The 15,386-nt window shown below is 40.0% G+C and overlaps 1 protein-coding gene across 1 annotated transcript in view; it reads right to left on the bottom strand.

The window, feature by feature from the left end:
* The window catches only part of LOC133110161 (CUB and sushi domain-containing protein 3-like), a 317,158-nt gene that overhangs the window by 84,903 nt on the left and 216,869 nt on the right, over nt 1–15,386 (bottom strand). The window contains 1 exon segment of the mRNA XM_061220063.1: nt 2,374–2,386. Coding sequence (XP_061076047.1) covers nt 2,374–2,386 — 13 coding nt within the window.

Genomic DNA, 15,386 nt, shown 5'->3' on the forward strand with positions numbered 1-15,386 from the left:
TTGTTGTTCTGTTGTTTTTGTCCACGGAAAGCAATTTTCCAGCATTTCTATAGATTTACTAATTATTTGATTGTGTAAATAGATATACTTTTCATTCTCAATCTCCGCAACCAAAGCATGTTGCCAATGTAAAAATCAATATGCAGAGATCCTGTGCAGTTAACATGACCATGAAAAAGCAGATGTTTGTTCACAAGCTGTTCCCTCATGAAGACATTTTTAGATTACATATATTAATTTTAAACCCTGGATTCGCAGTTCATTTTAATCACATCGACTTAATGTGAAAAAAGGTATCCTACTACCAGAGATAACCTTCAACTAAATGGAGCTACATAGCACACTTGTCTATCAAAGAAAAAAAAAATGAACACAGATCGATATTTACAATATACATTTTTCAGACTGATGCCTCATGCATTTCATGATCAGGAACAAAGACCGACTTGAACGTGGGATTCATTGAACATCCTTTCCAGGCCAATATCTTTCTTATGAGGGAGATGTTTTCTTTCCTACCCACAGTACACAGCTAAAAAATGGACCATCTGTGCTGACTAAATGACATAGACTAATCTGAACCTATACCTTTTGTAATGGCCTGTAATTGCCATTGTTATCACCAGATGCCATTCTCTCTGTATCATGAAATCGTTTCTACATAAACATGAGTGATGAAACCGACTCATTTGTTTGACTGTTGTGAGATGACAAATCGATGCGCGTTTGCTAGTGGCGGCAGCTTTTTTTTTTTCCTGTCCCTGTTTGCTAATTTTGAGCCGGCCTTCCAATCCAATCTGCAGAACAAACAAAGGAAGGAAGAGAGCCCCTGGTTCTGCCCAAAAGAAAATACAACACGGAAACAAATAGCATCACATCTGAAGGGGAACGACGATGGTAACGGAGAATCCTGCTTGAAAAGTAGCACACCGCGGTTTGCCTGGAGCCACTGCAGAGGCATCAGGTCCTCACATCACACTGATAGCACACGGAATCCATTAAAAGGGCTTAAAATGCAAGTGAATCATATGCTGCAGACAGAACCGAGGGCTTCATCACTAATGAACAATTCCGCAGCGAGCTGTCATTTATATTGCAGGTATGGATATAGGGCATTCATATCAGGGTCAATATATCCAGTCATAAATCATGATTCATGTCATGATCCACGATTCAAAAATTCATATTCATGCTGTGTAACAGTACCGCTTCGGTTGTAATTACCTCAGCATTCTTTTTTCCCAAAGACCTGACCCCTATTACAATCAAAGGAGATACTAAGACCGTTCTTGAGTATACACAGGATCAAAAGCTCCACAGATGATTGAATAAACAAGTAATACTGCATACGATAAGGAAAATCCTTCCTCACAGAGTGGTGGCAGTTTGTATGCGCACGTATACCCACTTCATATATAAAAAAAACTGAAAAAAACCTTGTCATTTTGATCACCCTGTTATGGTAATGTGGTGTCACTGAACGAAAGGGCAAGGTACAGTACAATATGTTCACCATCTCTGATGCCCAGTACCTCTCACGCCGCCCCCCTCCCCCTTTCTCAGAGTCACTCATGCTTTACCCTGATCTATTCCTCCAGTATAATCATGCTTTTTGACTATAACCATAAATCATTGAAAAAAACATTACATCTGGGACCATATTTCACTCAATGGCAGGAAGACTTTTTCCCCCTCTGTCCCTGGATTGTGATCTGTGAGACGTGTGCGAATGGAGAGGGTGTATTTTTCCCCGGCGGTGACCGTTGAGTCGCATGCGAGCCAGCAAGCCCTGGGCTATCCCAGAAGCACTATTAAACTTTACTGCCACACGGGGTTCAAGGATTCAGAATTACTCATTTATTTGTGCCATAACATGGAACACATTAATGTGTTTATTATGGTGAGGTTTTATACTTGCCTTAGAGACAGAATGCTCTGTTTTAATTGGAATTGAGAAGATAATGTTGAGAAAGGGATCCAGAGGTTCATTGCAATGGATGGGACAGGCAAACAGGCTAGATACTCTGGCACTGTTTGAAAAATATGACCTTATCCGCATGTGCCAACCATTTTAATGTGGCTAGGTCATGTTAGCTCTCGGGAACAAAGGCAATTGAAATACAATATTTTAATCCTGAATGAGACACCTGGACTTTTTTGGATGAAGTTCTGCTGTAGAGTAATTACACAGCTGTTCCCTGAAGCTGTCAGACAGTTAAATTAACTTTTAAGCTGAAGACAAAAAGCCTGGCTCATGCCTTCCCTGACAAATCCATTCATGAGTGCAACAGGGGATTACATGAATCACATGTACATTCACTTTTAATGTTGCAGAATTACAACGGAGAGCTTGTTTGTACTGCAATAGACAGCGTACCAAATATTTCTGTCAACGCATGTGTACACAACACACAACTAGAAGTAACTAGAGTTTTACTGTAGAGCGAGATGTTGAAGATACACTCAAGCACTTTATTAGGTATTTATTAGACTTATAGCACTGCCGCCTCACAGCAAGGAGGTCCTGGGTTTGAATCCCGGTTAGCCGGGGCCTCTCTGTGTGGAGTTTGCATCTTCTCCCCGTGTTCGTGTGGGTTTCCTCCTGGTACTCCGGTTTCCTCCCACAGTCCAAAGACATGCAGGTTAGGCTGATTGGAGAGTCTAAATTGCCTGTAGGTATGAGTGTGTGACTGAATGGTGTGTGTGCCCTGTGATGGACTGGCGACCTGTCCAGGGTTTATTCCTGCCTTTCGCTCAATGTATGCTGGGATAGGCTCCAGCCCCCCTGCGACCCTGTTCAGGATAAGCAGGTTAAGATAATGGATGGATGGATAGACTTATTTTTTAGACTTCTACTGCTGTAGCCTATCCGCTTAGAGTTATGATGTGTTGTGTGTTCAGAGATGCTCTTCTGCATACCACTGTTGTAATGTGTGGTTATTTGCGTTACTGTCACCTTCCTGTCAGCTTTGACCAGTCTGGCCACTCTCCTCTGACGTCTCTCATTAACAAGGCATCTCTGTCTGTAGAACTGCTGCTCAATGGATTTTTTTTGTTTTTTGCAGCATTCTTTACAAACTCTAGAGACTATAGCATGTGAAAATTACAGGAGATCAGCAGTTTCTGACATACTGAAGCCACCCTGTCTGCCACCAACAATCATTCCACGGTCAAAGTCACTCAGATTACATTAGTATACATTACACTGCAGCCACACAATTGGCTGATTAGAATATGAATGAGTAAGTAGGTGAAATAAAGTAAAAATGTTCCCAATAAAGTGCTCGGTGAGTGTATGTGCAATTTGTTGAGGTGTGTAAAGCAGCTATTTTTTGGCCTGTGTGAAGTCACCTCTGTGGTTCAGATCTCTGTTTGACAGCCCAGAGAGCACACTCTAATAGAAATCAGGTGTACTGAACACACAGCAGGGATTTACAATAGAGCACAAAACTAAAAATCATACCCTGGGGCCCTTTGACCCCATAAAACATAAAACAGTCACTTGCCAAGGACACTACATCCTTCTTTGTTTTCCTCGAAGGACCAAGTCTTTCTATGAGTACTTTCTGTCCACCAAAACCCATCCAGGGTAATTTCACTGAACTCTAATCCTTACCTGGAGCATTATATGAAAAAAAATGAAACAGCTTTAGAATTTTCTGAACTCAACTCTTTGTCTGTACATAATGTAATTTGGTGAATAAGGATTTCAGACCATATATTACACGAAAGCAGTGACGGATTTAAAAAAAGCCTGCAATTCACCTAAAGAACGAACAAGAAAAGCAGAGACTGTCTGGAAAAGGGAACTGTAAATCTATGTGTCCATGTTCTGCGCATGAAGAAAGCTGCATCGTAAATCCAACTGCGACCGCATTTCTGTTCAATGAACAAGCCAAAACACAACACCGAAAAAAAATCAATGAACAGTAAAAGCCACTCACACTTCTTCACCATGGCATGGGGTTAAGACAACTAAATAAACACCACACTCTGTACGGTGAACACACAAACCAATGGAGAGCACACTTCATGTGTCATCATATGTACATTTTTACATGCACGTTTTAGGTATCTAGCGGATGCTCTTATCCAAACAGGTTTGCAATTAGTGAATGCAGAAAAGGCCAAGATTCATAAATCACCCACATTCCAACTAATTCACTACTAATGAGACTGCAATGGTGGGTAACACACCAGTGATAGGTAATCGTTTGTCATGAGAATTAACATATGGATGGGACGGTAAAGGTTTTTTTGGGGGGAGGGGGTTGGGAAACATAGGATAAGTAGGAGAAGATGTGAGGGAAATGGGAGTGTAAAGTGTAAATACGTAAAAGAAGAATAGTGCAGGAATAGTGGAAAGTGCAGTTACAGTAAAGTACAGTAAATGCCAAAACATTAAAAATATCTACACTGTACAAAGATGTGTGCACTGCATCACAATGCTTATTAAAATTGATGTCTTTGATGTGTTGCCAGTGGTGACAGTACCATCCCTGACTTTAAAGGTCATTGGTTGGATCCTCAGTTCAATCATTCTGAAGTGTTTAAAAACGGTCCCCAGTGCATTGGCTCTCAGCTCTACAGGCCTGGTTTAGGAATGGAGGGTCGGGCTCCAATGACACACACGGGTCCCTTCAGCAGGTGTCTACGTTATGCATTGCTTCACGACAGAAACCTGTATCAGAATGAGGCCTGTGAAGGCCCCTGAAGCAGATTTGTTTCTATCTCTCCCCAGTTTAAACAGCTCTGGGTAATGATATCTTTCTCTGGCTTCTAAAACAGGGGAAGGGAACCTTGATGACACTCAACCTCCCATGAGACAGGGTCTCTGCTTCCCGTGGAGAGCGAAAGAGCTGAGGGATTGGGTCTGTAGTCACAGGCAAGTGAGCTGCAGGTTACAGATGGATTGGATCAGCAGGAGGGTCTCCATCATGAATCAAATACACTCACTCCTACTCATTTTTCTGCGTGGGAAGCACACACACACATAGCTAAACAGATTGTGAAAAATGAATGACACCGAAAGCAAGCCTAATTGAATAAAGCGTATATTTCAGATAGAACTCAGACACTGGTCTGTTGGTTCTACTTGGCTTATTTGATTGTGCTTGGTTCACTTGGTAGGGCTGCCTCAGACATGCCCTGGCTTCTCCTTGTCACCTCTTCCTGCCTCCCTAAAATTATCTGCTGTGATTTCTATTTCATTCTCCTCCTCCACAGGAGAAAGAAGAAATGCACCTTTACTTCCTGTTCAGTGACTGCAGGGAAATGATAAACTCGAACAAAGACAGAAAAGAGACGTACCGGCACCGGCTACATACTATAGCTACACTGCCATTACATTGTGCTTATTATTGCTAATACCTGTACCTGCTCAAAATCTTTACATACTACATATCCATAATTATTTTTGACTCAAGCCTGTGTGTTTCCTCTTTCCTTCTGACCATAATTGCGTTCTCTAAAATGAGTCTGCTAGTTACCACAGAGACTGTGAATTGTACTGCCCTACCAAGATAGACAGTAAAAAAAACTAACAAACCAAAAACAATTAAGTATTACTGTAAATACTTCTGTTGTAGGAAAAAAAAGATGGTGAAATGTCAAGACTACATTTTAGCCCAGAATAATGAAAGGACAGCACATTTGTATTTAAATGCCTAATAAAAGCAGTAGGCTGGTTCAGTGACGCAGGTAAAAATGGAAAAATCGAAACCATACCTGCAAACCACAGAAATATCCTGACTTGATGGAATGTTACAATGAATTATCTGGACCATCTATTCAGAAAATGATATTCCATGGAGTTCATCATTAAGTTCTCAGTCTACCAAGGCCCTCAGAATTATACCAAGGTGATTATGCACCACCAAAATGCTGACGCTGCATTTTGCACCTCACGTTGTCAGTTTTATCCCTTCCCTATAACTGCACACAGTACATACTGAATATTATCCACACAGCCACCTGACTGTACTGTTTACCTGCAGCCCTCTATCTGCCATTTTACATATATCCCTCTGACTCCACATGCAGCTCTCTAACTGCACAATTTACATACAGTCATTTGACCACACATTTTACATACAACCCTCTAACTAGATCCTTTACGTACAATCCTCTAACTGGACCCATCGGTTAATGAAACAGTCCTCTGGTCATGCCCTTTGCACAACTTGATTACTGTTGTTGTACTTATCCCTCTTACTGTACACTTTGCATTGTGAAAATCCCCCCTTTGTTGTTCATAAACAGGGGTAAGACACGGTGAGATGGTTCAGGTCTGCCTACTGTCCTCCTTTATTCCACTGTCTCCACTCCCCTTTCATTTCACTCAGATGCTTCCAGTAGCATTAAAGCCGCACTCTTCCTTTCCCATCAAACACTCTGCAGATCTCCATTTCAAAGCCACAGGCATATCCTTCTGACTGACTGTAGCGGCTCCATTGTGATTATCATGAATGAGACTTAACATCCCTGTCATACCCCACATACACTGAATGCTGCAGTAATGGATGGCATTCACTTGGAACAGACCACTCTCTCCTCAGCCGCTCACCAAAGCTATGGTAGAGGAAAGTTATCTGCACTTTATTCTGAGGAAGAAATCATTTCTCTTCTGAATGCAGAGGTGCCATGAAATGGCTTTTTGACAAACTGAAAACAAAGAGTAGAAAATAACACTAACTCAAGGAGGTAGCAGATGTGGAATTTCTTGACCAATTCAAACAGCAGTACAGCAGTATTTAATGGAACAGAGGCAGATGACCTGCCAAGTATTTAACTGACATGAATAATTCCATAAGAATGCGTATTATGCACACACACTTACACAAACCCACACACACACAGATGCACACAAACATACACACAGATGCACATACATTCACATGTGCTCACACACACATATCAGAACAATTCCAAGCTTTTATGTCTTATTCTTGTCATAGCCATTAAGAACCAAAACAACACAAGGAGACAAAACAGGAGCATCAGTGCACAATCCCTGTTTTACCTCCACCCAGCACTGAGAGCATTGCCAGAACACTGCTTTTGCATTAAGTAGAGGCCTTGTCATTTGCATGCGGCATTGAGAAGGCAGCTCTTAGAAAAATAATCTTTCTAAACAGACAATGGCTATGTGGTAAATGGCCAGATGATTCAACCAGGATATTAACCTCAGTGCAGGAAGCTGTACTCTTTGTACTCTTGTCAAATTATGCTTAATGCATTTTAACCAGACATAAATAATCCTGTCTCATCTTTTGAGAAGGATGAGACATCAGAGCTTTGCCACCCCAAAAAGAGGGGGGCGTGAGGGGTCGAATAAGGTCTGTAACTTTCGTGTGATCTGCCATCAATCAGGAGTGACATCAGTACTTCATATGGAACCCAAGCCCCAGACTGGATCACATATGGTTGGATTAAACAGGCAGTCAAGGTCATAAAATCTCAGTTTTATATTTTACTTTTGGATAGATACCATCTGATCTGTGCTAGGCCGTCTGTAGCATGGTCTTTGCATATTGTCTGGTCTGGTACTTTGCATATTGTATGTTACCAAAAGAGGAGAGGAGCTGTGACAAAGAAAAAACAAAGATAATGTCTGAAAGGCTGTGAAGAACCAGCCTGTGCATTTCCTTCACTGCATTTCCATCAGCATGAGTGCAGCTGAGGACCACATCCAACAACTATAAGCTCACATGACCAGCAGCGAGCTAGCAACAGGAGACTACCTCCAAAAGCCTCTTTAATGACTGACTGCAACCATGCTTTGCATACACACGACAGTTCTGTCAGTTGTAATGAGTCATTTCTTAATAAATGTTATGTGTTTACAAATTGTATTCTCATTATTGTAATAAGTTAAGCTCCTCTAATTAAATTGAACTGGAGTGACATTATGAATGGCAGCTTCTCCAAGATGCTTATAAGCTGTGAATGTTAATTCATTTGTGGGTGCCCCATAATAAGAGAACCCAGCTGACCCCGGTTCACCTCTTCTGAGTAAGTATTAAGGATGACATCAAATTTAATAAGCAATCGCACAGCATAGGCTAAAGTAGAGGCTTTGGAAACATAAGAATTTCTCAGATTCAATAAATTGCACAACAAATTATACACGTTGTTAATTAATTGCATGGCTATTGCATCGTGTCGTATGGCAACAGCTGTGGTCAGGCAGTAAAGCACCACTGACTAATCGAGCATTATTATTGTACGCAGTGAAAATCGTCTGCCTGGCATCTCCAAGATGGTTTACTAGCTGGGTAGGAGCCCTTATGATTATGAATGCCTGGCAAGCTTTCGGAAATGGTAAATGAACGGCTTTATTATAACATCATCTGAATTTGCGTATGGTGTGGTCTAGCGGCTGAGGAAACTGGCCTGTAACCAGAAAGTTGTGCATTCAAGGCCTTAGTGATTTTATTTATTTGTTTATTTCTGAAAAATGTAAACCGGGGCCACAGAGAGGACACAGGGGAAGATTGAAGAGAAGACAATACCCCCACCCCACTCAAAAAAATTCTTAATTAGCTGATGCTTTTATCCAAAGCAACTTACAGTTCATTAGACTAAGCAGGGGACAATCCTCCCTGGAACAATATGGGTTAAGGGCCTTGCTCAAGGGCCCAACAGCTATGTTTATCTTATCATGGCCACCAACCACCAACCTTCCAGGTCCCAGACCCATTAGACCACAGGCTGCCCTAAGAAAAACAACTGAAGAAAAGAAAAGGCAGGGGGCTACAGTAAAATGACAATAATAATAAATGTGCAGATGAGGTTCGAGGCACGAGAGGGCTCGTAGTGGGTGAACCACACCCCAAAACTTTCATATGGCAAAACAATTCTATATAGTATTTAAACAAAGAGAGCGAGAGAGAGAGAGAGAGAGAGAGAGAGAGAGAGAGAGAGAGAGAGAGAGAGAGAGAGAGAGAGAGAGAGAGAGAGAGAGAGAGAGAGAATACTTGTGCTCTGAGTGCTTATTTTTGTGCACACAATTCTGTATCACAGTCTATGTGTTAGACTATTTGGGGGTTTGGTTAATTAGGCTGCATTTCAATTTCAGCTCGAAACGGATGATGGAAGGTGAGAATTGAGAGATTGCAAGCTGAAGCTGAGAGCAAAATATAATGGTCATATTTGATAATGACATCAACATAAAAGGCAGGTACAGTAGGTACTGCAGCTTCTGGGACGTGCTCAAATAAAAAGCAGACCAGACACTTCCAACCCTTCCAACCTCTTATTTTATTTATTCCATTTTGTGTACCAACCCAAGATTTTTACTTTCCATTTCAAAAGAACCCCCTTCAAGACACCATACTCTATGCTTTAATTTGTTCCATTCTGGAGCAATGGGTATTTTCTTACGGAGCTCATTAAAAATAGAATCCATTTGTTTTGACAACTGTCCATTTGCACAAAGTATTCTCCTGGGAGCCTGGATAACTTTCCCATGATTCCTACAATGTCACAGAAGCTTTCTCATGTATTTCAGATAACCTAATCTTTAATTAGGTTTACAATAACACAGCGAAAACAAAATGATAAACAGCACAAACAGAAGCTATCCTGCTCAACGTCAAGTTCATTCTAAGATTTAAAAGCTCTGCTGCCAGTAGCCAGCCGCATCATAATCACATAATATGAAGGCATTATTTCTTATGATCTTCCTATCAATAGTTATCTGATCATGTTTCATAATATAACACCACTGCACAAATAACTACAGCACTCCTATCAATAGTTATTCAAATAAATATACATATGCTGCACTAACTAATGAGGGGAGACTATTAAACATTTCTTTCTGCTGAAAAACAGGGAAGAAAGTATGAAACAAGATTTGAAAATAACTTGAAATGACGTTCAAAACGGAATAAAAGCACATTATGAAAATGAAGTGCCCACTGAAAAATATGATGAGACAACAAAGATTCTCTCTTTTTCCATGTCATGATACTATATAATAGTTATGCATGAAGCAATACCCTGAGCTGAAAGCTGTTTTAACCAACAGAGGAATTCTCACCAAACACTCATGAATAATGAGACACACAAAGGAGCATGTTGGTAACAAGTGAGGAGGTATACAAAGATTATATATAAATATTTTAAAGGATTTCTTTGTAAGCCTGATTTCATTAAAGATTTAACAGCACTCTAAAATAAAGAGGAGAATTAGCAAACAAAAGAGGAGATTAGCTGATAAAAACATGACAAAGGAGTGAAGTCAGTTTATCCGAAGGCATACATCCACACACTACTTTTCAATATTGCAACTCTGGCTACATTCAGGTTGAGATTCATCTAGACAATTAAAGCCCAGAAACTGAATTAGAACAGACCTTTTTTTTAAGCACAAATACAGTAACCCCCACATAATTTAGGACAAAGATTTCTTTATTTGCCTCTGCACTCCACAATTTGAGATAGGTAACTTAAAAATGCTGTTAAAGTGCACATTGACAGATTTTAATAAAGAGCATTTTTATACATTTGGGTTTGACCATGTAGAAATTACAGTAGAGGTTGTACATACAAGTACATCTGAAAAAAGGAGAATCGTGGAAAAGTTAATTTTTTCCGTAATTTAATTAAAAAAGTGAAACTTTCATATATTCTAGATTCATTAGACGTAAAGTGAAATATTTCAAGCCTTTTTTTGTTTCAATCTTGATAATTATGGCTCACAGCTCATGAAAATCCAGTACCTCAAAATATTATAATATTGCACAATTAAAAAAAGGATTTATAATACAGAAATGCCGACCTTCTGAAAAGTATGTTCATAGAGTAGAACCATCAAGGCTTGAAATATTTCACTTTAAAATTACGGAAAAAAGAACTTTTCCACGATATTCAAATTTTTTGAGATGCTGTAGTCCCCCCATTTCAGAGCACCATAATGTTTGGGACAATGGCTTTTTTTACTTTCATTGGCACAACTTTGGTCCTCATGTTGATAAACAGCAATAATAGTTTCCAAAGGTGGCCAAAAGACTCGAGGCTAGAGACTATAGGCCATATTTACTAATCCTTTTGCAAGGCACACATATGACACATTCTGCCCAGGAAACATGCGATGTATGTATCAAATTGGCGCACGGGGCTGGAACCGCAGTATGTCTGTGATCTAGGCAAGCTGCACTTCTGTCCTTAATGCATATGCATTCAAGGGTGGACTGTGGAAATAACAAGGGTCGATTTGTGCGCGAAATGTATCCGCCTCAAAATAGCAGGCGTAAAACAAGGCGCAAGCAAGACAGAGACACAGGCTCCGACTCTTGAAACAACTTTAAATAATCTTTGCAACAAAAATAACACTATTTCAACTCTGAGAAATCATCAAATAGATTAGTAATATTCAATATTAATTCATGATTGCAGCCAAGCAATGATTAAGGCTGGGAGTTTGTCACAGAAAATATTTTGAAAATAATTTATGGAATTAAGCAATATCTCAGGCGAAGCGGTGGGAAATGACTGAAATAACGTGCTCAACCATAGTGACGGCAACAAGTGTTTGAAGTTTTAAAAAAATTACTGCCGCTAGTTAAAAAATATGAGAAGGCTGAATGCATATGTCCATCGCAGAAAGACATGCTTTTTGCCTTTAACAGAACATTGATAGAAACAGAGCATGTTCAACTGGCATTGCTAAAATAATGAAAACAAGGTTGTGCGCTTGTTTTTATTAATTACCCTCCAAAACAATCATGGAAAATAAACAGGGAAAGAGTTCTGTGACAAACAACCAGCCATACAAATAATTGTGCTTCTGGGAAAAATAAAATATGTCATGTCTTCAACACAATGTTCCCATTCTATCCCGGCAATAGTCAAGCACATTGCAGCATGACATCTCGCATTTATTTCAAACAACAACATATTCCGCCACAGCTGGAATATGTACACATTTTGTCCAGCACTGGATACGCTTTTATGTGGCAGCTGATACACCACATGCAGTGAAGATATTCAATGCATTAAATGTGTGTTACAACTGCGCTGTTTATGATTTGTTTTGCAAAATGTGGTTCATAGGCAGTCCCATTCGCTAATTGTGTAATGAGCTGTAGCCTTAATTAAATCAAAAGGAACAAATGTTGAATATTTGGTAGCATTAAATGAAATAACTGCATCATGCCTACAACCCATTGACGTCGCCAATCATTTGGTATCTTCTTTCAAAATGCCTTTCCAGGCTTTCAAGGCAATATATTGTCTTTCTGTCTTCAGTCTCCTCTTCAGCAAGTGAACTGTATGCTAACTTGGATTTGTATCAGGTGTTTGACTTGGCCAGTCCAAACATTTGCACTGATGAATGCTTTGTTTGTGTAGGCAGGGTGTTTAGGGTTTGGTCAATGTCTTGCTGCAGGATGAGGTGCTGGCCATCCTACTGCTTCCATCCTCTTACATCATCAATTAAGACAAGTGAGAATGTTCCAGAAGCAGCCATACATGCCCAAAACATGACACACTCTACCTCCTCCATATTTCATAGATGAAGAGGCTGCTTTGGGCTGTTCCTTCCTTTGCCCACACTTTTGGCTTTCTGACATTTTGGTAAAGGTTTATTTTGGTCTCATCTGTCCACAAATCATTGTTCCAGACCTTCTGTATTTTCTGGCTAATTCGTATCTGGCCTTTCGTTTCTTGCTGCTGATGAGAGGTTTGCACCTTGCAGTGCAGCCTCTGCTCTGCTGTTGAAGTCTTTTGTGTATGGTGGATTATGATATTTCCACCCCCACACTCTGGAGACTGCTGGTGATGTCACTGACTGCTGTTTTGGGGGTTTTCTTCACGGCTCTTAGGATTCATCAGTCATGAATTACAGTTGTCTTCCTTGGCTGACATGTACAGTGCTTAATTTCCACAAGCAGTTTTTTTCATGATGTCTGCTGACTCCAATGTGCAATCTCCACAGACATATACACATATAAATACCATGCAATAAAAGCTGATTGGCTATTGATATCAAATGCAAATGGTGTAATTATATAGAAAAACTAACAAATTGTTCTTTTTACTGTTACCATACTTTTGGCAGGTACTGTATATGGTGCGGAGGCTTTTGAATCTAATCAAATGCTCACCAGGAAATGTATTATACTGGATTTTATTTAGAAACTTTTTTTGGTTGTATTATTTTGGGGTATTTTGTATTGTGTATCAAAATACATTTTAAAGTATTTTAGCCCATCCCTGACTGTATGTCATTTATCACTAGATCTGCTGGACATAACATTGTCACTGTAGGCTCAGAATCAGGGACAATACTCCTTACAAAGGTCTGAATTGTACACCAAAGACTTGAGAGGCACAACTGGTGACATGACAAAAATGTAATACTTTGGAGGTAATTAAGCATTATTTCTTAAACACCAGGGGGACTGTCAAAGAGGAAAAGGTCTCTGTGAGTTTGAATCAGTCTGAACAGCAGGTTCTTGTGAGTGTTATTTCCCTTCCAAATGAAACCTGTCATTGTTTGATATGCTGCTGATATCATTTTCCATGACAGGACAATGAAGCATTACACAAGCTATGAAGGACTGCAGTTTCAACAGCATTCCATACCCATGAAAAATTCAAATTAAATTCAAATGTGACCCAGGAGAGCACCAGACGTGTGCTTCACTTCAAATGTGAACAACAGCAACAGCAGACAGATGGGTGAGCAGTATGAAGAATAGGCGGAGTAACAATATTCACACCTGGTATATGTTGTATAACAAACAGATAAGCCATTTTGCCTTTAGATAAGCACACTGCAAACCCTGCTCATGTTTCCTGATGCTCACTATATATGGATGGGCTGACATAGTGTGCTCATTAAATTGAATTGTTCACTTCACCAGACAAAAGTAAGACTGGCTAAAAAAAGCATTGCCCGCATACAGCTGTCAACAGGAAATCAGACAATATTCCACCGGGACGGTTTGGAGATTGTTCATATATGATGTGGGGAAACAGGTTAACAGCATGCTAATACTGAATGTTCACAGTGCCTGTTCTGGTTTCATCTTAACCAGGGGGAAATCAGTGCCCAAAAGATCCTGTAGGTGAGTCATTTACCATTGCAGGTGCTCGTTCTCTGCTACATACAGACACATTTGTCTAGAGGAAACTGTCAGAACTAGTCAAGCATACAGCTACATAGATGAAGTAGTTGCAATGATATGACTTCCTCTTGTTTGTTATAGGAGGGCATCATATCATACTCCATCACAATTTGAGAGTTCAGTCTGCTCTAATGGCCCGTTATAAACTGTGATTTTAGCTCAAAAGAACCAATACAAATTACAGTACTGTATGTAGTCCAGTGCATTTTCAAGTTTGTTTAATGTATCCAATATCAATTACACCTGTATACTGCCTGAGATAAAAAAAGAAATACAAAAACAAATGCAAAGAAACATGGGATAATCTGAAATGAAATGAAATCCTCAGAATCTGGCATTTCCCCCATCCTATTTTTGTGATTCCATTAAGACACCTGTTTGATCTGGCAGACAGTGGTCAAGATTGCAGAACACTTCACTCAAATATTTTTATGGTTCTATTATAGCCATTAGCATTATTTTTGCATTTGAGTTCACATGTGATTTTGTGAAAAGGCACATTTCATGTGATGTTTTGTAAGAGCTTGTTTTCAGACTAACACAAATGTACAAATGTCAGTATTACTCAGACTCTCCCAGCAGAGACTGTTATGATTGCCATCGCTGCCTCTTTCTCTTCTTGAACAATAACAGGTGTCACCGCGGAGCGTAGCGCATTTTGTACTTACATGTATACAAGTTTCTGAGTTCAGAATTTTCTAAAGGTCTTGAGTTCAATCTGTGTTTAAATGCCATTGAATTGAGTTCTTCACAGCAATTGAACAATTAAACATGCCCTGCTTTAAACCAAGATAAGGTTACCTCCTTAACAAATACATAACATAATGCACTGGGACTTTTTGAACCTGATCTCAGCCCTCTTGCATTGTCGTCTTGTATAAGCACCTTCTATTGTACAGCACCTTTCATTATACAGCTACTGTAAGTCAGAAATTGAATAATCTACAGGCTGCTTGTTGCTAGGCTACAGATGATCATGCTTTTAAATAGTCAAATAGAAAAATGAATATTCCTCCTGTAGCTGAGCACAGCATGGGGAGGGACGGTTGCACAGAAAAGAAGCTGTAACGTTCCGTATTCCTCTAAACCAGTGGTACCCTCTGGGTTCTGGCCCCCTTCCTCACTCAGGGCTTAACTTTGTACTTGTTAAAGTGAAGCAGCTGACTGCAGGAGAACTGGGATGACCCGCTATCCCACGTGACACTAAGCGGCTGGTTCAAAGGCATCCCTGAAGCTCCCGGGGCTGGA

The sequence above is a fragment of the Conger conger genome, chromosome 1 (assembly GCF_963514075.1).
Source record: "Conger conger chromosome 1, fConCon1.1, whole genome shotgun sequence".
Lineage (NCBI taxonomy): Eukaryota > Metazoa > Chordata > Actinopteri > Anguilliformes > Congridae > Conger > Conger conger.